General features: G+C 42.9%; 1 protein-coding gene across 13 annotated transcripts in view; it reads right to left on the bottom strand.

The window, feature by feature from the left end:
- LOC125687107 (3'-5' RNA helicase YTHDC2-like) overlaps positions 1 to 19,926 on the bottom strand; it is a 146,962-nt gene that overhangs the window by 91,929 nt on the left and 35,107 nt on the right. For 4 of the 13 annotated variants that reach the window (XR_007373967.1, XR_007373972.1, XR_007373974.1 and 1 more), the window contains 2 exons: positions 18,466 to 19,775; positions 17,445 to 18,325 (listed from right to left, as the gene is read on the bottom strand). The exons of 3 other annotated variants lie outside the window; for them this stretch is intronic. Coding sequence is in view for 2 of the 10 variants with exons in the window: in XM_048931920.1 (XP_048787877.1) it covers positions 18,476 to 18,565 (90 nt within the window). In the remaining 8 variants the exon portion in view is untranslated. Of the gene's footprint in view, positions 1 to 17,444; positions 18,326 to 18,377; positions 19,776 to 19,926 lie in introns of those variants that run through there. 6 more of the 13 variants (XM_048931920.1, XM_048931922.1, XR_007373969.1 and 3 more) reach the window with 5 other exon arrangements.

Raw genomic sequence — 19,926 nt, 5'->3', positions numbered from 1 at the left:
AAGTGCGAAACTTGAAGTGATATTTTGTGACTTAGACGTTTGTGCCTCTCCAAGAAGTTTTATTTACTCTATTGAAACCTAGAAAGTGTTGCTTTAGCTTCACATTTTTTGTGCTCCCCCCAAAGAAAGGGAGGAGTGATTGGAGCATTTGCATTTGTTTAGGTGTGGTGTATCTCCCTGGGAGGAGCGGTAAGGAGTAACTGAGCTTTTGAACACGTGTACCTCCTCCTCCCTTAATATGGATCTTTCATTGTATTAAGAAATGAGTAACAGTATTGCCAGTAAGAAAAGTGAAGTTGTGTTATTTGACCTTTTAGAAAAGCATGGTGCTCGTCCCTCTTTGTCAGGGGTGGACTGGGCACGCCAAAATTGGCATAATTTGCAGAGTGTTTCGGACCGCATTAGTGTCTTACAGAATGAGGCTCGTACACGAGCTGGAAAAGGAAAGTCGTTTATTTGTGCCGTTCTCGGGGCTGCTTTAAAAGCTGCCGTGGAGTTCCGAAATGAAAAGCATTCGGCAGAACTCCAAACCATAGAAGCACTACAGGAATCGGTTAGAGTTACACAAGAATTGGTAAAAACTCTGCAGAATCAAATCGTTAATCTCGAGGAACAGCTAGAAAGAGAGAAACATAATTCGGCCTTGTTGCAGATGGCTGAAAGGAACTGTTAACACATGAAGATACTATTGATACTGTCACCCATGGTTTGCCTCAAGAAAAAACTTTTCCTCAGGAGGAACTACAAGAAATAAAGGAAAGACTAGACAAATTAGAAACCCCAATAGCCCCATTGCGTCCCCTGATAAAAACAGAATATACCTTCGATAACAGTGAGGATCTAGATCCTCAAATGAATGTTAAGGAAATTCCGTTCTCGGCCACCGAACTAGCAAAACTCAAAAAGGACTTCAGCCGCTCTCCAGAGGAATCAGAGACAGAATATGTATGGAGGGTGAGTCTCACTGGTGGCGACCAGATTCGGTTAACAGAAAAGGAAGCAGAAGGTTACTGGGGACCAGGAGTATTTTTAACTACTGGTGTCATTCGTGCTCCCTGGTCATTAACGCAAAGGGCTGCCTATTGGGCAGGTGGCCTCAACCCTTTAGAACGGGGAGACCCTCTTGCCATTACTGGAACAACTGGCCAATTAGTAGAGAGCATTCAAAAGGCTGCTTGTCTCCCATTGATGTATGATAGAAAGCTGCAGCCACATCATGAATCGCCCATGATGATGCCCGTTGATCCTGAGAGAATGACCCCTTTAATTAGAGGGCTTCCAGAATCACTGAAACCCATAGGCATACAATTACAAGCAAGGATACAAGCTATGTCACAGGGAGAAAGAACCCGGGCAGTGTTAGAAGAAACTGTAACCCCCAACCATCTGCAGTCAGGATGCAAAGTATGGACGTGGGGGGAGGTATCCCAAGAGTTAATTAATTGTGGAAGAAAATATGGGCCGGTGGTTTCTTTTCCCAGTAAATCTGAGCCCAGAGGTGTAGGGCTTGCAGCAGCCAGTCTTGCCCCCAGGCCACCTAGCCCAAAGCTCAGTGGGTCTGGAAGGGTCTCATTGCCAGTAAAAACTGGTAGGCGGAATATCTTTCATAAACGTAATGGACTTTGGACTCTAGGCTGGAAAAAGGGCATTCCACGAAATTTGATGGATGGATTGACAACAGATAGGTTAGAGAAATTAGTTACCTGGTGGCCAGAACAAAAGCTCCAGAATCTCAAGGAAAGCAAAACCCCAGGTCCTAGGGCCTCTCTCAGGGAGCCTGAGCTATCCAAGCCATTAGAAAACTGATGTCTCCGCCCCTCCCAAGTGAGCGGGGTGGGGGCGGTGAAGGGTGGATGCATGAGAAAGCTCACAACAAAGGGGAAACACTTATCGCCTGGGCCAGCCTGTGTCGATTGGCTCAGCTAACCTGAGGCTTGTTTCCTTAACCTTAACGGGATACCTTAACAAATATCCTTGGAAGGCCAAGGACACCGCGAAAAAGGAATATAAAATTAACACTTGCTGGAGTTCCCTCATTTGTTAACCATATTAACAAAGCCCAAAAAAAAGGGCAAGTCGGTGTCTCGTTTTATTTTTTCAGAATACTCCTATGGACCTTGACTGAACACAGAAAGGACTCTAATGTTTTGTGACAGAAATATTGCAAATGTGATCATGTTAGAATACTGAATATACCTCTTGATTACATTTTGGATTTTGGTTGCAAAAGTACTGTGTTTTGTGTTGTTGTGGGTAGTAATGTTGTATCTCTATTTGTTCTATTTATTTGTTACTGGTTATTGCCAAACCTACAGTTGCCTCTTTTCACTTTCTACTTTTTATTCATCGTGTAACATTCGTGTCACCACTCCCGAGGTATCACCAAGTGGTGTCTGTGGCAAATTGATATTGTGTGTTGTTGCAACTCTTATGTTTGTACCCTGTATGATTCCATGTTTTACTCCATTTATACAACGTGTTGTATCTTCCATGTATTTTGTAACTTCTTCAACTGATGATGGACAAGTCCAACAGATCAGGGCAACATTTGTAACCAAGCCCAAGAAATCGTTTGTAGTAATTGTGTAACGATTATCTTCCCCTTCTCCCCCTCCTCCTTCCCCCCCCTGCTTCTTTGCTGTCTTTTTATTTTCTCCCTTTTCTTTTGCTCACCACAGTGGAGGGTCACTTGTGCTTTAATTCAAGCAATCTTTGAGCCACGGGGTGGTGTGAGAATCCTTCTTTGTTTTTTTTTTTTTTGGCTCAAAGCTTGCTTCCTGAGGTTTTTCTTGTGATAAGACTCTGAGTGACTTGTCAAGGAGGCAGCTGATGGGTGCTAACTGTGTGACAATCGATATCGCTTTGGGAACATTTGCAAGCCCCTTCCCCCAGAGCTGCTTGCTCTGTAGAAGAGCTGAAGAGAGTGGTCAGCAGTGTTCACTGGTGGAAGATCTGGCCTGTGGCCAAACCGCTCCAGCTAAGTATGGAAGGTTGGGGGATGATACCATTGTATCCTGCAAGGCAAGATGCAAGTTGGTGCCTCCCTGCTTCCTCTTATCTGCTTGCAAGGCCAGAATGATAAGAACTAAGGAGGTTCCTGGTGAGATCCCAGAGCCAGAAGCTGCCACCGCAAGGAGAACTGACTCAACCACCTTGGGTTTGAGCTGTCACTCAAAGGAGAGCTGATTCGACCACTTTGGATTTGAGCTGTCACTCCAAAGACAGCTGACTCAACCACTTTGAAGCATTGAAAAAGGGCCATCATTGCCATGGTCGTCGTCGTCGTTGTCAACAGAACAACTCTGCCTGACGACCCACCACTACTGAAGATGAAAGACTGAACTACGAACCTCGCTGGATCCATGGTGGTGACTATGTCCCTCTTGCTGCCTATAAAGACTCCTTGCTTCTTCTCTTCTATCTTTTCTATAGCCCTCCTTCCCTTCCCCATTACCCTAATCATAATAGTGTCCGTCCTCCCCTTCCCCATTTCCCTAATTAAGATTTGTAATAAACTGGTCGGACCAACATTTGAAGTGTTGCTTCTTAATCTCACGCTGGGTATATAGATAATAAAAGAACCTCCTCTCCCTCCTAGAAATTGGAGCGAGACAGAGTGGTGCTGCTGTGGTGTGACAATAGAAATGACAGTCTGTCCGTGGAGTCTTGACATTTGTCTGGAAGTCACTAGTGCAGACGAAGCCGTTTTCTTCTTCCTGCCTGCCTGATAACCATGGTCATGCAGGTCTTCATGTGCACAGGTATTGGAAGTGGCCCAGTCTTAGAGGATCACTGCACTTCCCTGTCTGTAGGATATAGGTGATCTTACGACTCCTCTGTGTTTATTCCTGTATCGTTATTCAGAGAGCATTACTTATCCCTAAAGATTTTGGTCTAGTAGATGTTACTGTAATCCTTGGTACTTGGCAAGGCTGCCTTGAAAGTGTTGCAGTCCCAGCCTACAGTGAAGGTATTTTTTGGTTGGTTTGCTTTTCCCACTTAGCACCCTTTGTTGTGGGTTCCCTTGTTGTTGTATTGTGTTGATACATGTAAGAAATTTCTTCAACCGTCAGCTAAATGGAGAAGTAGGAATTTACAGCTGTTTTTCTGAGCTATAGGCATGGTTGATCATATCATCTTTCCTTACTCAATAATTACCATTTAGAAGAGATACAAGTTAAATTGTAGAGAAGTTGGTAATTATTTCATTCCCAAATGAAATTGGAGCTCAAGGAAGACCATACCAGAGATGAATAAATGGTTAGAGAGCAAAGCTTGGGAACTTGTCGTGAAGCAGCTGAAGCCTTGAAAAGTCCTCTGTGTGCAGATACTGGCACTCATTTTTAGAAAAGGTTGCTTCTGATCTCCATAATTGTGAACTGAGCACTCTGTAATTGTGAGCATGTCACAGAGTTGTAGGGATTGGAAAGGACCCCTGGAGATGATCCAATCCCACCCCCTGCTAAAGCAGGTTCCCTGCAGCAGGTTGCATGGTGAGGTGTGGAGATATTCTTGAGTATCTCCAGAGAAGGAGATGACACAGCCACTTTGGATGGCCTGCTCCAGTGCTCTGTCACTCTCAGTGTAGAGAAGCTCGTCTCTGTGTTAGTATGGAACTTCCTCTGTTCTAGTTTGTGTCCGTTACCCCTTGTTCTTTTCAGTGGTGTGCAGTGATGGAACATGTATGTATATGTTCAAATAGATATATTTGAATTGTAAAATATCAGGAACATGTGGAATTCATTAGCATAATAAAAAGCTTGGAACTGAAAGGGTCTAAGTATTTGATAGGGTACCGAGATAAACAATTATGCATCAACAGGTGAACAGCTTGCAGGAATACCTTATGGACATCTTGTTCCCGTTCCTCTCAATTGGCTTACCTAGGTGCAGCTTCTCTAACAACTGGAAGGCTCACCTTCTCTTTGTATTCAAAATCCAAATTTACATTTTTATAGCATGTTTACAGCATCTGACACATCTTGCAGTAACTGATGTTTTGAACCGTTGTAGCACACTAATTGCTAAAGATGATTCACTGTAGAGAATTACCAGGGCTATATTTTTAACAGTGATTTATTTCCTAATTGCTGAAGTTGTTGTTTCACTCATAGCACCCAGTACAATAGACGTGCCGACAGGAAGTAACACGAAGTCTGCAGTTGTTTGCCATCTCATCTCCAGGTTCTCAGAGAAATCAGTCAGTTTTGCTCTTGTTATTGACCTAGTGACAAGAACGAGGAGAGAATGAAAGATGCACAACTGGAGATGTCTGGAAATGCTGAAATGTGTGGGTGTTGTTTCTGTGTGCTGTACTCAAATCAAGAAATAAATCCAAAACTTTTAGAAACATTTCTTGTGCGTAACTGGAAGGAAATTGTGGAAGTTTCCTTCAGGATCTAATGCTGTAGCACGGATAATTTTCCTAGCTTATAGTATGCATTATGTTTGAAGAAATCATTCCTTGTAGCAAAATTGCAGGTCCAGGTTTGAGCTGGTTAGTGGATAGAAACTGCAAGTGAAAGGAACTGTGATCTGCCCCAAATGACAAGACTGGGTGTGGGGAAATCACTTGTGCTGAGAGCTGACCTGAAACTGTGAGACGCGGGCCTGGTAGCGTTGATGAGTTTGAGATCCATGGCCAGGAGTGTAAAGGTGCTTGCTAAGCTGTATGCAAGTGAAGGATTGATTGTGGTGTGCTGTCTTTCAGGACAAAAGCCATGAAAAAAGCCAGGGCTGTCACGTTGTCTGGGTGGTCACTGTTATCTCTGACAGTCTGGAGGATGTGTAGGTTATACATTATTATTTTATATATTTTTTTTATGTTATAGGCTTGGGGGTGAGTGGCTTGATGAGTGTGAAGAAGAGAAGGACCTGGGGGTGTTGGTTGATGGTCAGCTGAACTTGAGGTGACAGTGTGCTCAGGTGGACAAGAGGGCCGACGGCATCCTGGCCTGCATTAGAAACAGTGTGGCCAGCAGGAGCAGGGAGGTGACACCCTCCAAGCTGCAAGAGCACATTGCTGGCTTGTGTTCCATTTTCCACCCGCCAGCACCTGCAGGTCATTCTCTACAGAGCTGCTCTCAAGGAGTTCTTCTCCCAGTCGGCACACATATCTGGGATTCCTCCGACCAAGTGCCAAACCTTGCACTTTGCTGTGTTGAACCTCTCTAGGTTCACATGGGCCCACCTTTTGAGTTCGCTGATGTCCTTCCGGCTGGAATCCCTTCCTTCTGATGCGTCAGCAGCACTGATGTATCAGCTTGGTGTCACTGGCAAACTTGCTGAGGGTGCCCTCGAGGCCATGGTCAGTGTAATTGGTGAAGATGCTGAAGAGTATGATGAAGGGTATGATTTGGTTGTTTGTTTTCTAAGAAATAGATTGCAATATAAAGAAGTGCATCAAGTGCCCAGAAATGTTGATTTTGAGTTTTTTAGGAAGTGTATCCATTTCAATTGTTTATAAATAGCGTAGACAGACTGAATACATCTTCTGCAGCTTTTTCAAATTAAAGCATGCCTTACAAGCATTGGATCTTTATTGTTCTAGAATTTGGAGAGTTCCTCGGCTTGGGTTGGCACATTATTTGTTTAATGTTGCACAATCGTACGATGAAACTATATAGTGCCTAATATGATGAGCAGTGCTTCAGCACAGTTGGCTGTGAACTGTTTTCCACGGTACTCATATGGGTCTTTTCGGGAGCTGTTGTTTGAAAGTTTAGACTGGTATGTTGTACAAAGAGAACTCCATGTGGTATCTAACTTAATTGTTACAAACGACAAAGTTTTTGTTGTCATGAGTATCCAACTCCCCCCCCTTCCCCCCTGCAAGGCAAGGCCACCAACCTCCATATTTATTGCTAGACCAAACTGCTTAGGACCCCATCCGACCTGGTTTTGAACACCTCCAGAGATGGAGCATCCACAGCCTCTCTGGGATACTGTTATATATATTATACTTTGTATAATCCCCTTTTAAATACTGTAAGGCTGCAATGAGGTCTCCTCGCAGCCTTCTATTCTCCAGGCTGAACAAGCCCAGCTCTCTCAGTCTGTCTTCATGGGGAGGTGCTCCAGTCCCCTGATCATCTTTGTGGCTCACCTTTGGACCCTCTCCAACAACTCTCTGTCTCTCTGTCTTTCTTTTACCGGGGGCTCCAGACCTGGACACAGTACTTCAGATGGCGCCTCAGAAGAGCAGAGTAGAGGGACAATCCCCTCCCTGTCCCTGCTGGCCACCCCTCTTCTGATGGAGCCCAGGATACCATTTGCTTTCAAGCTGCAAGAGCACACTGCTGGCTCATGTTAAGCTTTTCATCCATCAAGACCCCCAGGTCCTCCTCTGCAGGGCTGCTCTCAAGGACTGCTCCTTCCAGTCTGTGTGGATGCCTGGGATTCCTCTGGCCCATGTGCAAAACCTTGCACTTTGCTGTGTTGAACTTTGTTAGGTTCACCCAGGCCCACCTTTCTAGCCTGCCGAAGTCCCTTGGAATGGCATCCCTTCCTTCCACCATGTCCATAGCAGCACTCAGCTTGGTGTCATCAGCAAACTTGCTGAGGGAGCACTCGATTCCATCCTTGATGTCATTGATAAAGGTGTTAAAGAGCACCGGTCCCAAGAAAGACCCCTGTGGAATGCCACTCATTACCAGCCTCCACGTGGACATAGAGCCATTGATCACCACCCTCTGTCTGCGGCCTTTCAACCAGTTTCTTATCCATCGAGTGTCCACCCATCAAATCCACATCCCTCCAATTTGGAGATAAGGATGTGATGGGGGCCATGTCAAAGGCCTCAAGTCCAGCTAAATGACATTGGTCGCCTTTCCCTTGTCCACCGATGTTGTCACTCCATCATAGAAGGCCACCAGATTGGTTAAGCATGGCCTTCCCCTGGTGAAGCCGTGCTTGCTGTTCATGGATCACACATCTATTTCTCATGTCATTAAGCATGCTGTCCAGGAGGATCTGCTCCATGGTCTTCCCAGGCACATAGGTGAGACTCATCAGCCTGTAGTCATACCTTTCCATCCTCTCTCCTTTCAACCTGCCAACAACATAGTGGTAAAAAATGCCAAGCAAAAGTGATCACAAGCCAAAACTTATCCCAGCTGCTACCTGTAGGATGAAATAGAAGATAAAAAAATATTAATAGTGAAAACTGAAATATGCTGGATAGCAAAAGATGAGATATTCTCTATGGTATTGTTGTGTTTTAACCTGGGCAGGCAGTTCAGCCCTACCCAGCCACTGGCTCACACTCTCCAGCAGAATGAGGAAGACAGTTCAAAAGACAAAGGGGCAAGAACTCATGGGTTGAGATGAAGACAGCTTACTGGTTTAAGCAAAAGCTGCTCATGCCAGCAAATCAAAACAGGAAATTTGTTCACTCCTTCCCGCTGAAAGGCAGGCAGATGTTCAGCCACTTCAAGGAACAAAAGGCTCAGCACACCTAACGGCTTCTTCGGTAGGCAGATGTCATCACCGCTCGTTCTCCTCTTCCTTCTTTAGCCCGGCTTTCATCGTTGAGCATGAGCCACACGGTATTGGACATTGCTTTGGCCTGTGTGGGCCAGCCTCTGGGCTCTGTCCCCTCCCAGCCACTTATGCCCCTCAGCCCCCTCACTATCAGGAAAGTGCAAGGAGCTAAAACAGAGGTTACGTAACTGAACAGTGAAACAACCTACTATTATAAAGTGCTACTAGATGCATTCAGACCTCTCTGAACAGTCATGCAGTTTAACCAATATCAAGTGTGGAAAGAAGGAGAGAGGCAAAAGCAGATTAAAGGCTGGGAAAGAAGGATTGTCCGGGAGAAACTGCTTTGAAGCTGCATGTCATTAACTTGAACATTTGGCTAGTGCTCACTCACAATTAGTTTCACTCTGTCAAGAGAAAAGAAACACAAGTCTCTTATGGACATTAAAATACAGAAATGTAATAGGCAAGTTTAAAGATGATTTAAGAAATACAGGGCTAGAATGATAGCTGGAGTGAAACTGAAAATACTTGCATGAAATTTCCAAAAAGGGGCTCCTCACCACAAAATTTAGAAGAGTTGTATAACGGCTTCCCAGGGGGAGTGTTAAATAACCCATGACTTGGGAAGCACATAGCTAGATTGGATAACAAAATATGAGTACTTGGGGGAGCACTCTTCAGTGGTGGACACATGGAATATGTTCTCATGGGCCTCTTCATCTATAACTTGCACAGTTTTTCTGTTGACACAGTTTTTAATATCATCATCAAAAATTATCTGCATCTTCTAACCAAAGACGTACAAAAAATCAACTATACCAGATTGCAAAGAATATTTGCATCTAGCCACATGACCAAAATATCCACGGGAATACAGAAAAACAGACTAAGACAAAACTTCCACTGCAGATTACTGTCTCTTTATTCACCCCTACTTTTTCTACAGCCCCACTTGACCAGAAAGAATTCGCTCAGTCTGCAGTAGACTTCACAGCTTCCAGGAAATAAGCATGATATCAGGGGTTTGACTTCAGCTGCACAGCTTTCCAATGCGTATCTTTCACTTCAGCAAAATGTTAACGGGAATTTAACACTGAACACTAATGCAAATAAAAATTATCCATCCTGTAATAAAAGTAATACAGGTCAGAATAACACGGTCAGATTTGATCTCCTCTCTGCTGCTTTTGTGTTACAGCTCTATGTTTGAACTCTTCTGCAAAAGAACTTCTGTAGACTAAGCAGAAGAGCTAGCTATGATATGAGCAGGCACAAGTAGTACAGTACTAACAGGCAGGAAGAATACTGGCAAAAGCACACTACTGACCTATCTGTGTTTTGCTTATCCAAGAAAGCCATGCAGGATGAAAGGACTCAGTTAACTCTTATTTCATACTAAACCAAAAAGCTGTTTGGTTTTGTTTTTATTTGTTTGTTTGTTTGTTTTGCTCAGTTCAAATTGCTTCCAAAGTAACACACCTTAAACCAGAAAAGGGCATGCTTTTTGTCAAAGTCGTCTCACTTGGGGAATTCTACCAGCATAATTACAGCTGCTTAAATATAGCAGTGCATTGGCCAACAGCACAACTGCAAAACATCCCTGTGCAGACAAGCCCTTACTGTTTGCTCACATCTAATGTGGGAATAACTACTTCCTTTCATCACAACTGTGTTAATGAATTACAGTACTCTGGATAATAGCGCATGTATTCTTTTCACTTGAACATTAAGCCTCATCTTTTTCTTTTTTTCCCCCTAGATGGAATTGTTTTCTTAAGCTCTTTTCAAAAATTACTGGCTTCAACAGCCTCACAACACGACAGCTCTCCCCTAGCTTAGGACAGGATGTGTCTTGCCTGGAAACATTACTGAAGCTGTTACTCCCTAAGTCATGTGGAAGAATCATTAAGGGAAGGACTTGGCACTGAACAGAACTGAAATTACTGTTGCTTCTGGAACATTCCCAGCATCAGATATCTCCAGTGCACTGAAGGCAGGCTGGCACACAAAGGGTAACCCCCAAGCAGCTAACTCACTGCACACACGAGAGCCTATGAAATAAAGAGCCTGCTGTTGCTTTTTTTTCCTTTTTTTTTTTCTTCACTAAATAAGTGAAATAACTCAGGGAAACTCTGAGCTCAAAGTAGTTGACATAGACTTAAAAAAAACACAGTTAAAAGGTTCTGCAATTCTAACCAAAGCCATTTTGCACTTTACCTCTTTGGCCGTTACCTGAAATACAATATTAAGGGGACCTAGGGAAGTTCTAATAGAAGGCAAGTTCAAACACTTAGTTACATCTGCCATCACTGGTCCTTGAGGAGATGAAAACTTGGTCTAGCATAACGACGGTCACCTCAGATGTGAAAAAGTATCGTTCTGGACCTCAAATGTTAGAACACATCTGGGAGCTGAGGAATTCCCAAAAGAATACAGAAGCTTATCCTAAACCCCGCTGAAGAAGAAGAGGAGGGAAGCTAACTTGACTCACTGTTTCTAATGGCTTCATAAAGACACATGCTTTGAAAGTGGATTCATTCATCTGAGTTGAAATTTCAGTCTTTCAAACTAGCACTCTATTATTTAAATAGGATTAATATCAGTTACGATGTGGAGGAAAGCAGATCAAACACTCAACAACACATTTCCCTATTGTTTATCCATGCAAGCTAGAACCAGACCGTATGAGCACCTCCCTTAAATATCTGAAGGAAATGCAGGACATTCTTCTGAACTAAAAAGGTAAGAGTGAAGAAATAGGAACTAGGATTACAGTCCCACAGAGATTAAGAAACCCACCAAGCTTGGAATATGCATTCAGACACATGGAGTCTTCCAAGTAGTCAAAAAATGTCAGAGTCCAAACATACCCGCCTGGGATTTAGGCAAATACGCTTCTATGGACTCATTTCAAAAGCTCAGGTGTAACCCTTGAAAGGAATATCCCATTCATTGCAGATGACAATATGGAATATTACAGCATCCAAAGACTCCTGTCTTGATGACTCCCACCAGTGGTTTCTCGGTACAGGAAGCACAACCTATGGAAGAGGTACAGAAACCCCCAAGGGAGGAGCAGTGCACGGCTTATGCATCTTAGAGTCACGGCAGTGAACCAGCACTGATGTGAGGTTGGCAGCTCTTTAGCAGGGGATGTGAAGGTGAGCAATGGAGAGCGATGGTGCGGGAAGATGTGGGAATGTGTGTGTGTGTCTTTATGAGCAAAATACACGCGACTGGGGGAGCAGAACCACGCATTACAAGTGAGAAAGCCTGAAACCAACTATACCTCCTATTCCAGATCATACAGCAAATCACCATCTGCAGGAACAACTGATGCTCTGTAGATAAGGCAGTACAGTTTTTGTCAGAATGGGCTTTTAAACGAACACGCTTGTACTGGGAATGCCTTCTCCCCATTTTTGTTACAGTCGTATTTTGTAAAATAATTCAGAAATTAAGCAGTTTGACCAAACCGATGACAGAATCAATGGCAATACTGCAGTAAGAACTAGGCAGTGGTGAACCACTGGCAGCGGTGTTTAATTGCACTGTGGCGAAAATTAGCAGAGTAGGAATAGCTTTATATTTGATGTTACAGCTCAGTTTCACTATCTGCAATATAGGTAATTCCTCAGGATTGATCTGAGAATGAAATATGTATTCAGAGTTGTTAAGTTAGACTTCACGATATGTAAGATACAGTTTCATTTTTACTCAGACAGATTTGTGCCTTTCTGAGCATAAACAAGTCATTCTGTGGATGTAAATACGCAGCTTCAACACCTACCTGTCCAAGCACAATCGATAATTTCCAATTTTTTTGGAAACAAAAATGCCAAATGATGAGCAGGCAGTACTAATTTCATCATGTTGTTCTGTTGCAATTTTGTTTTCCTTTTGGTATTATAAACTGCTTAAAACAGAGGAAAATCAGGACATTTTCCTATGAACGGTGTGCTGTACAATTCCAGAGCTCAGAGCAGCAACAGTTGAAACATGCCCATTTTAGTGATGTTTTTACTGAAGTACAAAGTGGGACAGCTCTCGTTTCTACACAATTTTATGCAAGCACAAAAGCAGGCTGTTTACAGAAACGTATGAACCCCATTTTATACCCAATACAATCTTGTCTGTTTATTACAATATAAGCATCGGTGTACTTGTTTTTATTTAAACATGTAAGAAGTGCATTTAGTTGTGAACATCACCCTCCAGACATGCAATTTCTAAAAGATTCTGGTCAGAGAATACTGGACTCTGGCACCCTCCCCTCCATTTCCATTTATACTTTGTGTGGTTTCGTGCAAAGTTTTGCTACAACGCATTCAGTGGCGTTCTGTGTACACAAACGCACCTGCTCACATGTTCATAATGCTGCCTGATCTCTGACAACCTACCATCAAATTTTTTGTTCTCAAATGGCACGACACAGGATTTGAGAATTCCGGCTGCTCTCTAATATGAGAGTTGGGGAGTTTTTGGTACAGCTCACAAAGCTCAGTCAGAATCTCACTCAAGAGCTACAGATGGGGCAAAGCAAGTGCTTATGTATTGCATTTTCCGACACACATCATAAAGGTGATGAAACGAAACCTACCAGAATATACAATTACGGACAAGGAAATAAAGAAGTTGGTAACACGAGCTTAAAATGATAAGCATTCAGGCAGAAATACAAAACCTTCTTTGATTTTGCATTCGGGAGTTCCAGAGCTGTAAACTGCTAACTCACTACTTAACAGCAGGAGACAACAATGTCAGGGTTCGTACACAAAAAGCTTAGACAAGGCAGGCACTCAGCCGCTTAGATGGGTGAGAACACGTTAACACGTAACATTTGGTTATGCAGACCTACATTTAAACCTTACACACTGAAAGTAAAAGAGGAATATCTTACACAGAAAAATAGTATCAAAAATGACACCATAAGTTCACACAAGTAGAAACATCTTTAAAACGCAAGAAGACAAAAGATAACATACACAAAGCTTTAAAGCCTCCGTCGGAGAGTAGTTAAAAATTGGAGTCACGGACATTTGTGGTACATAATGAAAGTGCTGTCAAGTTTACATTTCATCAAACAGCACAGATGCAGCTCCACATGCAAATAATACCCTTGCTTAAAGTGACTGTTCTCTGAAAAAAAAAAAATCTTCTCAGTTCTAAACACTGGCTTCTTTTCTTCCTTTTCTTGCTCATGATCCATGAAATGTACATTTTTATGGCACAACTGATGGCATAAATATAACTGAAGCCCATTTCTGCCATGTATTGACAAGGTAAAATGGAAAAGTGTAAAGGACAACCATATCCCAGAAGCAGTGACAGGACAGCTCAATATTCCCTGGGCAATTTCAGCTGTGTGATCTCTAGAGCACAGCCCTGAAATATCACAGTCAGCTGCCCTGTAACTGCAACCTAGGGCAAACTCAAATGCTTAAAAAAGCAGCGTCACTGAACTGCTGGAGGTGACTACCAACATGACCTGGAACTCTAGGTTTCAAACAACTGCTACATGTTAATGAATTAAAAAATTCAATGACATACAAAATGGACATTTTGTGAGTCTCCTGCTGAAGCACTGCTCATCATATTAGGCACTATATAGTTCCATCGTACGATTGTGCAACATTAAACAAATAACGTGCCAACCCAAGCCAAGGAACTCTCCAAATTCTAGAACAATAAAGATCCAATGCTTGTAAGGCATGCTTTAATTTGAAAAAGCTGCAGAAGATGTATTCAGTCTGTCTAAGCTATTTATAAACAATTGAAATGGATACACTTTCTAAAAAACTCAAAATCAACATTTCTGGGCACTTGATGCACTTCTTTATATTGCAATCTATTTCTTAGAAAACAAACAACCAAATCATACCCTTCATCATACTCTTCAGCATCTTCACCAATTACACTGACCATGGCCTCGAGGGCACCCTCAGCAACTTTGCCAGTGACATCAAGCTGATACATCAGTGCTGCTGACGCATCAGAAGGAAGGGATTCCAGCCGGAAGGACATCAGCGAACTCAAAAGGTGGGCCCATGTGAACCTAGAGAGGTTCAACACAGCAAAGTGCAAGGTTTGGCACTTGGTCGGAGGAATCCCAGATATGTGTGCCGACTGGGAGAAGAACTCCTTGAGAGCAGCTCTGTAGAGAATGACCTGCAGGTGCTGGCGGGTGGAAAATGGAACACAAGCCAGCAATGTGCTCTTGCAGCTTGGAGGGTGTCACCTCCCTGCTCCTGCTGGCCACACTGTTTCTAATGCAGGCCAGGATGCCGTCGGCCCTCTTGTCCACCTGAGCACACTGTCGCCTCAAGTTCAGCTGACCATCAACCAACACCCCCAGGTCCTTCTCTTCTTCACACTCATCAAGCCACTCACCCCCAAGCCTATAACATAAAAAAATATATAAAATAATAGTGTATAACCTACACATCCTCCAGACTGTCAGAGATAACAGTGACCACCCAGACAACGTGACAGCCCTGGCTTTTTTCATGGCTTTTGTCCTGAAAGACAGCACACCACAATCAATCCTTCACTTGCATACAGCTTAGCAAGCACCTTTACACTCCTGGCCATGGATCTCAAACTCATCAACGCTACCAGGCCCGCGTCTCACAGTTTCAGGTCAGCTCTCAGCACAAGTGATTTCCCCACACCCAGTCTTGTCATTTGGGGCAGATCACAGTTCCTTTCACTTGCAGTTTCTATCCACTAACCAGCTCAAACCTGGACCTGCAATTTTGCTACAAGGAATGATTTCTTCAAACATAATGCATACTATAAGCTAGGAAAATTATCCGTGCTACAGCATTAGATCCTGAAGGAAACTTCCACAGTTTCCTTCCAGTTACGCACAAGAAATGTTTCTAAAAGCTTTGGATTTATTTCTTGATTTGAGTACAGCACACAGAAACAACACCCACACATTTCAGCATTTCCAGACGTCTCCAGTTGTGCATCTTTCATTCTCTCCTCGTTCTTGTCACTAGGTCAATAACAAGAGCAAAACTGACTGATTTCTCTGAGAACCTGGAGATGAGATGGCAAACAACTGCAGACTTTGCCTTACTTCCTGTCGGCACGTCTATTGTACTGGGTGCTATGAGAGAAACAACAACTTCAGCAATTAGGAAATAAATCACTATTAAAAATATAGCCCTGGTAATTCTCTATAGTGAATCATCTTTAGCAATTAGTGTGCTACAACGGTTCAAAACATCAGTTACTGCAAGATGTGTCAGATGCTGTAAACATGCTATAAAAATGTAAATTTGGATTTTGAATACAAAGAGAAGGTGAGCCTTCCAGTTGTTAGAGAAGCTGCACCTAGGTAAGCCAATTGAGAGGAATGGAAACAAGATGTCCATAAGATATTCCTGCAAGCTGTTCACCTGTTGATGCATAATTGTTTATCTCGGTACCCTATCAAATACTTAGACACTTTCAGTTCCAAGCTTTTTATTATGCTAATGAATTCCACATGTTCCTGATATTTTACAATTCAAATATATCTATTTGAACATATACATACATGTTCCATCACTGCACACCACTGAAAAGAACAAGGGGTAACGGACACAAACTAGAACAGAGGAAGTTCCATACTAACACAGAGATGAGCTTCTCTACACTGAGAGTGACAGAGCACTGGAGCAGGCCATCTAAAGTGGCTGTGTCATCTCCTTCTCTGGAGATACTCAAGAATATCTCCACACCTCACCATGCAACCTGCTGCAGGGAACCTGCTTTAGCAGGGGGTGGGATTGGATCATCTCCAGGGGTCCTTTCCAATCCCTACAACTCTGTGACATGCTCACAATTACAGAGTGCTCAGTTCACAATTATGGAGATCAGAAGCAACCTTTTTTAAAAATTAGTGCCAGTATCTGCACACAGAGGACTTTTCAAGGCTTCAGCTGCTTCACGACAAGTTCCCAAGCTTTGCTCTCTAACCATTTATTCATCTCTGGTATGGTCTTCCTTGAGCTCCAATTTCATTTGGGAATGAAATAATTACCAACTTCTCTACAATTTAACTTGTATCTCTTCTAAATGGTAATTATTGAGTAAGGAAAGATGATATGATCAACCATGCCTATAGCTCAGAAAAACAGCTGTAAATTCCTACTTCTCCATTTAGCTGACGGTTGAAGAAATTTCTTACATGTATCAACACAATACAACAACAAGGGAACCCACAACAAAGGGTGCTAAGTGGGAAAAGCAAACCAACCAAAAAATACCTTCACTGTAGGCTGGGACTGCAACACTTTCAAGGCAGCCTTGCCAAGTACCAAGGATTACAGTAACATCTACTAGACCAAAATCTTTAGGGATAAGTAATGCTCTCTGAATAACGATACAGGAATAAATACAGAGGAGTCGTAAGATCACCTATATCCTACAGACAGGGAAGTGCAGTGATCCTCTAAGACTGGGCCACTTCCAATACCTGTGCATATGAAGACCTGCATGACCATGGTTATCAGGCAGGCAGGAAGAAGAAAACAGCTTCGTCTGCACTAGTGACTTCCAGACAAATGTCAAGACTCCACAGACAGACTGTCATTTCTATTGTCACACCACAGCAGCACCACTCTCAGCCTGTTGACCAGTCACATCCCACTCCTGCTACCCATCCAGTTCTAACCCTCCCGTGCACAGGACTCCAAAATACTGTACAAGGCAATACAAGTCCACGTTGTTTTGCATGCTACAGCCCAGCAGTACTGGAGAACATGACAACAGACTTACACCTTCATTGCATACGTGCTCTCCAGAAACACCCTGTCAGGCAATACCAGCTTTACCAGCATCCAAGCAGACCTGTGAAGTCAATACCAATTGGGTATGCATAGCAGACACTACACAGCACGCAACAATGAATGGAGCATTCTGTACTCTGTAGGAACACCTCAGTAGACATCAACACCAAAAGAGCAGGCTCAGAGGCAGAAAACGCTCTGTGTTTATTTTAACATCAACCACAAACATCGTGCTGACAGCAAATAGAGTGAATTGACACTAATCTTACAAAGCAAGAACTTAACCTGTAAAGAGAAACTCGGTAATCAAAGAAAGCTGTGCAGGCAGTTATTTCTTTAATGAACCCAAATCCCCTCCTAAGAATGCCCACAGTGGGGCCCTACAGACTTTCACCCATTACCACGCAACTGAGACTTAGTAAACTACGCTCATCTTTAACAAGGTGTAAAACTACAAACTGGGAGCAGACATCAAACAAGACAACTCTCAGAGGAGTCTCACGCTCCCTTTGATTTACATATTTCAGAGAACTTCTATATTCTCCAGCTGCTCAATTGTTTGTGTGAATACATATTGATTTCTCACATGCAACGTCAACTAATTCTTAAGGAAATCTTTCATTCATTTTAGTAAAGGAAATTTGTTCAATTTCAACAACCCACAAGACCAATTATTACACTGGTTTCTTCACCACTCATGCTGAAAAAGCTTTGAACGTAACTGTGTACTTCAACAGGTCAAACTGTACTTGCTGTGCCATTTAAAACTCAGTAAGCACAATGGCAGATTTTGTTCTTAATTTAACCCTATTTCTGAAAATCACCTACACACTAAATATTTTACTTGAGAAAAAAATAATTCACTTGAAATCAGGCGGGTGAACAACGTTAAGATTTTTGTTAATACATGAAAAATATTACAGTCCACTTTATTTCCTTTTACTCTTCAAGTGCCAGCTGCACAGCATCACTAACACTTTCAGGCCTTGTTGCACCATCTTCTTCCTCATCTTCTTACTGGAGGCACATTTCTGGCTTTAAGTAATTTTGGACACCCAGGGCTGGAAAAAAAAGCAAGCAGTTAGCAAACATTACCTTCTCTTATTTCTTAACAGCTGCAAGGACAAATGCTGTCAAGCTCAATTGCACATAGATAGCTTTTCCTCTATCACAAAAAGCAAATAATACAAGAAATACCTACTGCTATTTTATTACTTTACGTTGTCAGTTGAGCTTTTTCCTGCTGAAGTAGGATGATCCCAGAGCTGGAGCAACTGCTCTCCAATTTGCGGGTCCAGCTCCTAGAAATAAGCAGAGAATTAGACAAGTCTGTTCTGTATTAAACTACCTGGAACACGACAGATAAAGGCGATTACTTTCAGTTTCTCTGGAAGAACTCATTCTCTTTGCTGTTGAGACATACATTGGAACCCCCCTGCACAAGATTTTGTCTGTTTTAAATGGGGCTGAAAGAAGACAAAACATCAGCCCAGTTGGTTCAAGCTTTCTTTCCATCCACAGTAAGACACCATTTTTTAAGAAGACAATTCTCACTGAACAGACCACCACTACACACAAGAACATCTCAACCACATATCCTGTGCCTTTCTAAAAACAAAGATTATTATTCTCTCTATTCTAAGCTTAATTCAGTAAAGTGCAAACAAGTGATAGGTTGCCTCTTTGTAGAACCACGGCCATAAATAGAGAACAGTTGTGTAAAGATCCTTAAGACTCTTTCGGTCTGAAGAACTATTGGCCATAGAATCACAGAATCAATTGATCAGGTTGGAAAAGACCTTCAAGATCATCAAGTCCAACCATATCACTCTAACAACCTTCTGCTAAATCATGTCCCTGAGCACCACATCCAAACGGTTCTTGAATACATTCCTGCATGGTGACACAACCACCTCCCTGGAGCCTATTCCAGTGCTTCACAACCCTTCCTGTAAACAAGTTTTTCTTCATATCCACTTAAACCTCCACTGGCACAACTTGAGGCCATTTCCCCTCAGCCTGTCTCCTGTCACCAGTGAGAAGACACCAACCCCACTTTCGCTGCAGTCACCTTTCAGATATTGCAAGAGAGCAGTAAGGTCTCCTCTCAGCCTCCTTTTCCCCAGAGTAAACAGCCCCAGCTCCTCCAGTCTCTCCTCACAGGCCATATTCTCCAAGCCCTTCACAAGCCTTGCTGCTCTTCTTTGGACCTGCTCCAGCACCTCCATGTCCTTTCTGTGCTGAGATGCCAAAACTGAACACAGTACTCGAGGTGGGGCCTCACCAGTGCTGAGCACAGGGGCAGGACGACTTCCCTACTCCTGCTCACCACACCATTTCTCATACAGGCCAGGATGCCATCGGCCTTCTTGGCCACCAGGGCACAGGTGGCTCACATTCAGCTCACTGTCCAGCGGTACACCAAGGTCCCTTTCCATCAGGCAGCTTTCCAGCCATTCCTCCCCAAGCCTGTATCTCTAAAGACATCCTAGCAAATCTCTGGAACAAAAACTGAAACACAAAAGGAAAAACACAGTTTTAGACTGTGGAATTAAATAATGATTGCACTGAAGACTAAACATTCTAATTAGTTTTAGGGTGATCTCACTATATCCCTCAAGCAGCTGGATGTATAAAAATGTTTAATCTGGAAAAAATCAAA

Source organism: Lagopus muta, chromosome Z, assembly GCF_023343835.1.
Source record: "Lagopus muta isolate bLagMut1 chromosome Z, bLagMut1 primary, whole genome shotgun sequence".
Classification (NCBI taxonomy): Eukaryota; Metazoa; Chordata; class Aves; order Galliformes; family Phasianidae; genus Lagopus; species Lagopus muta.
Note: the sequence above shows the minus strand (reverse complement) of the source record. Positions and strands in the feature narration are given on the sequence as shown.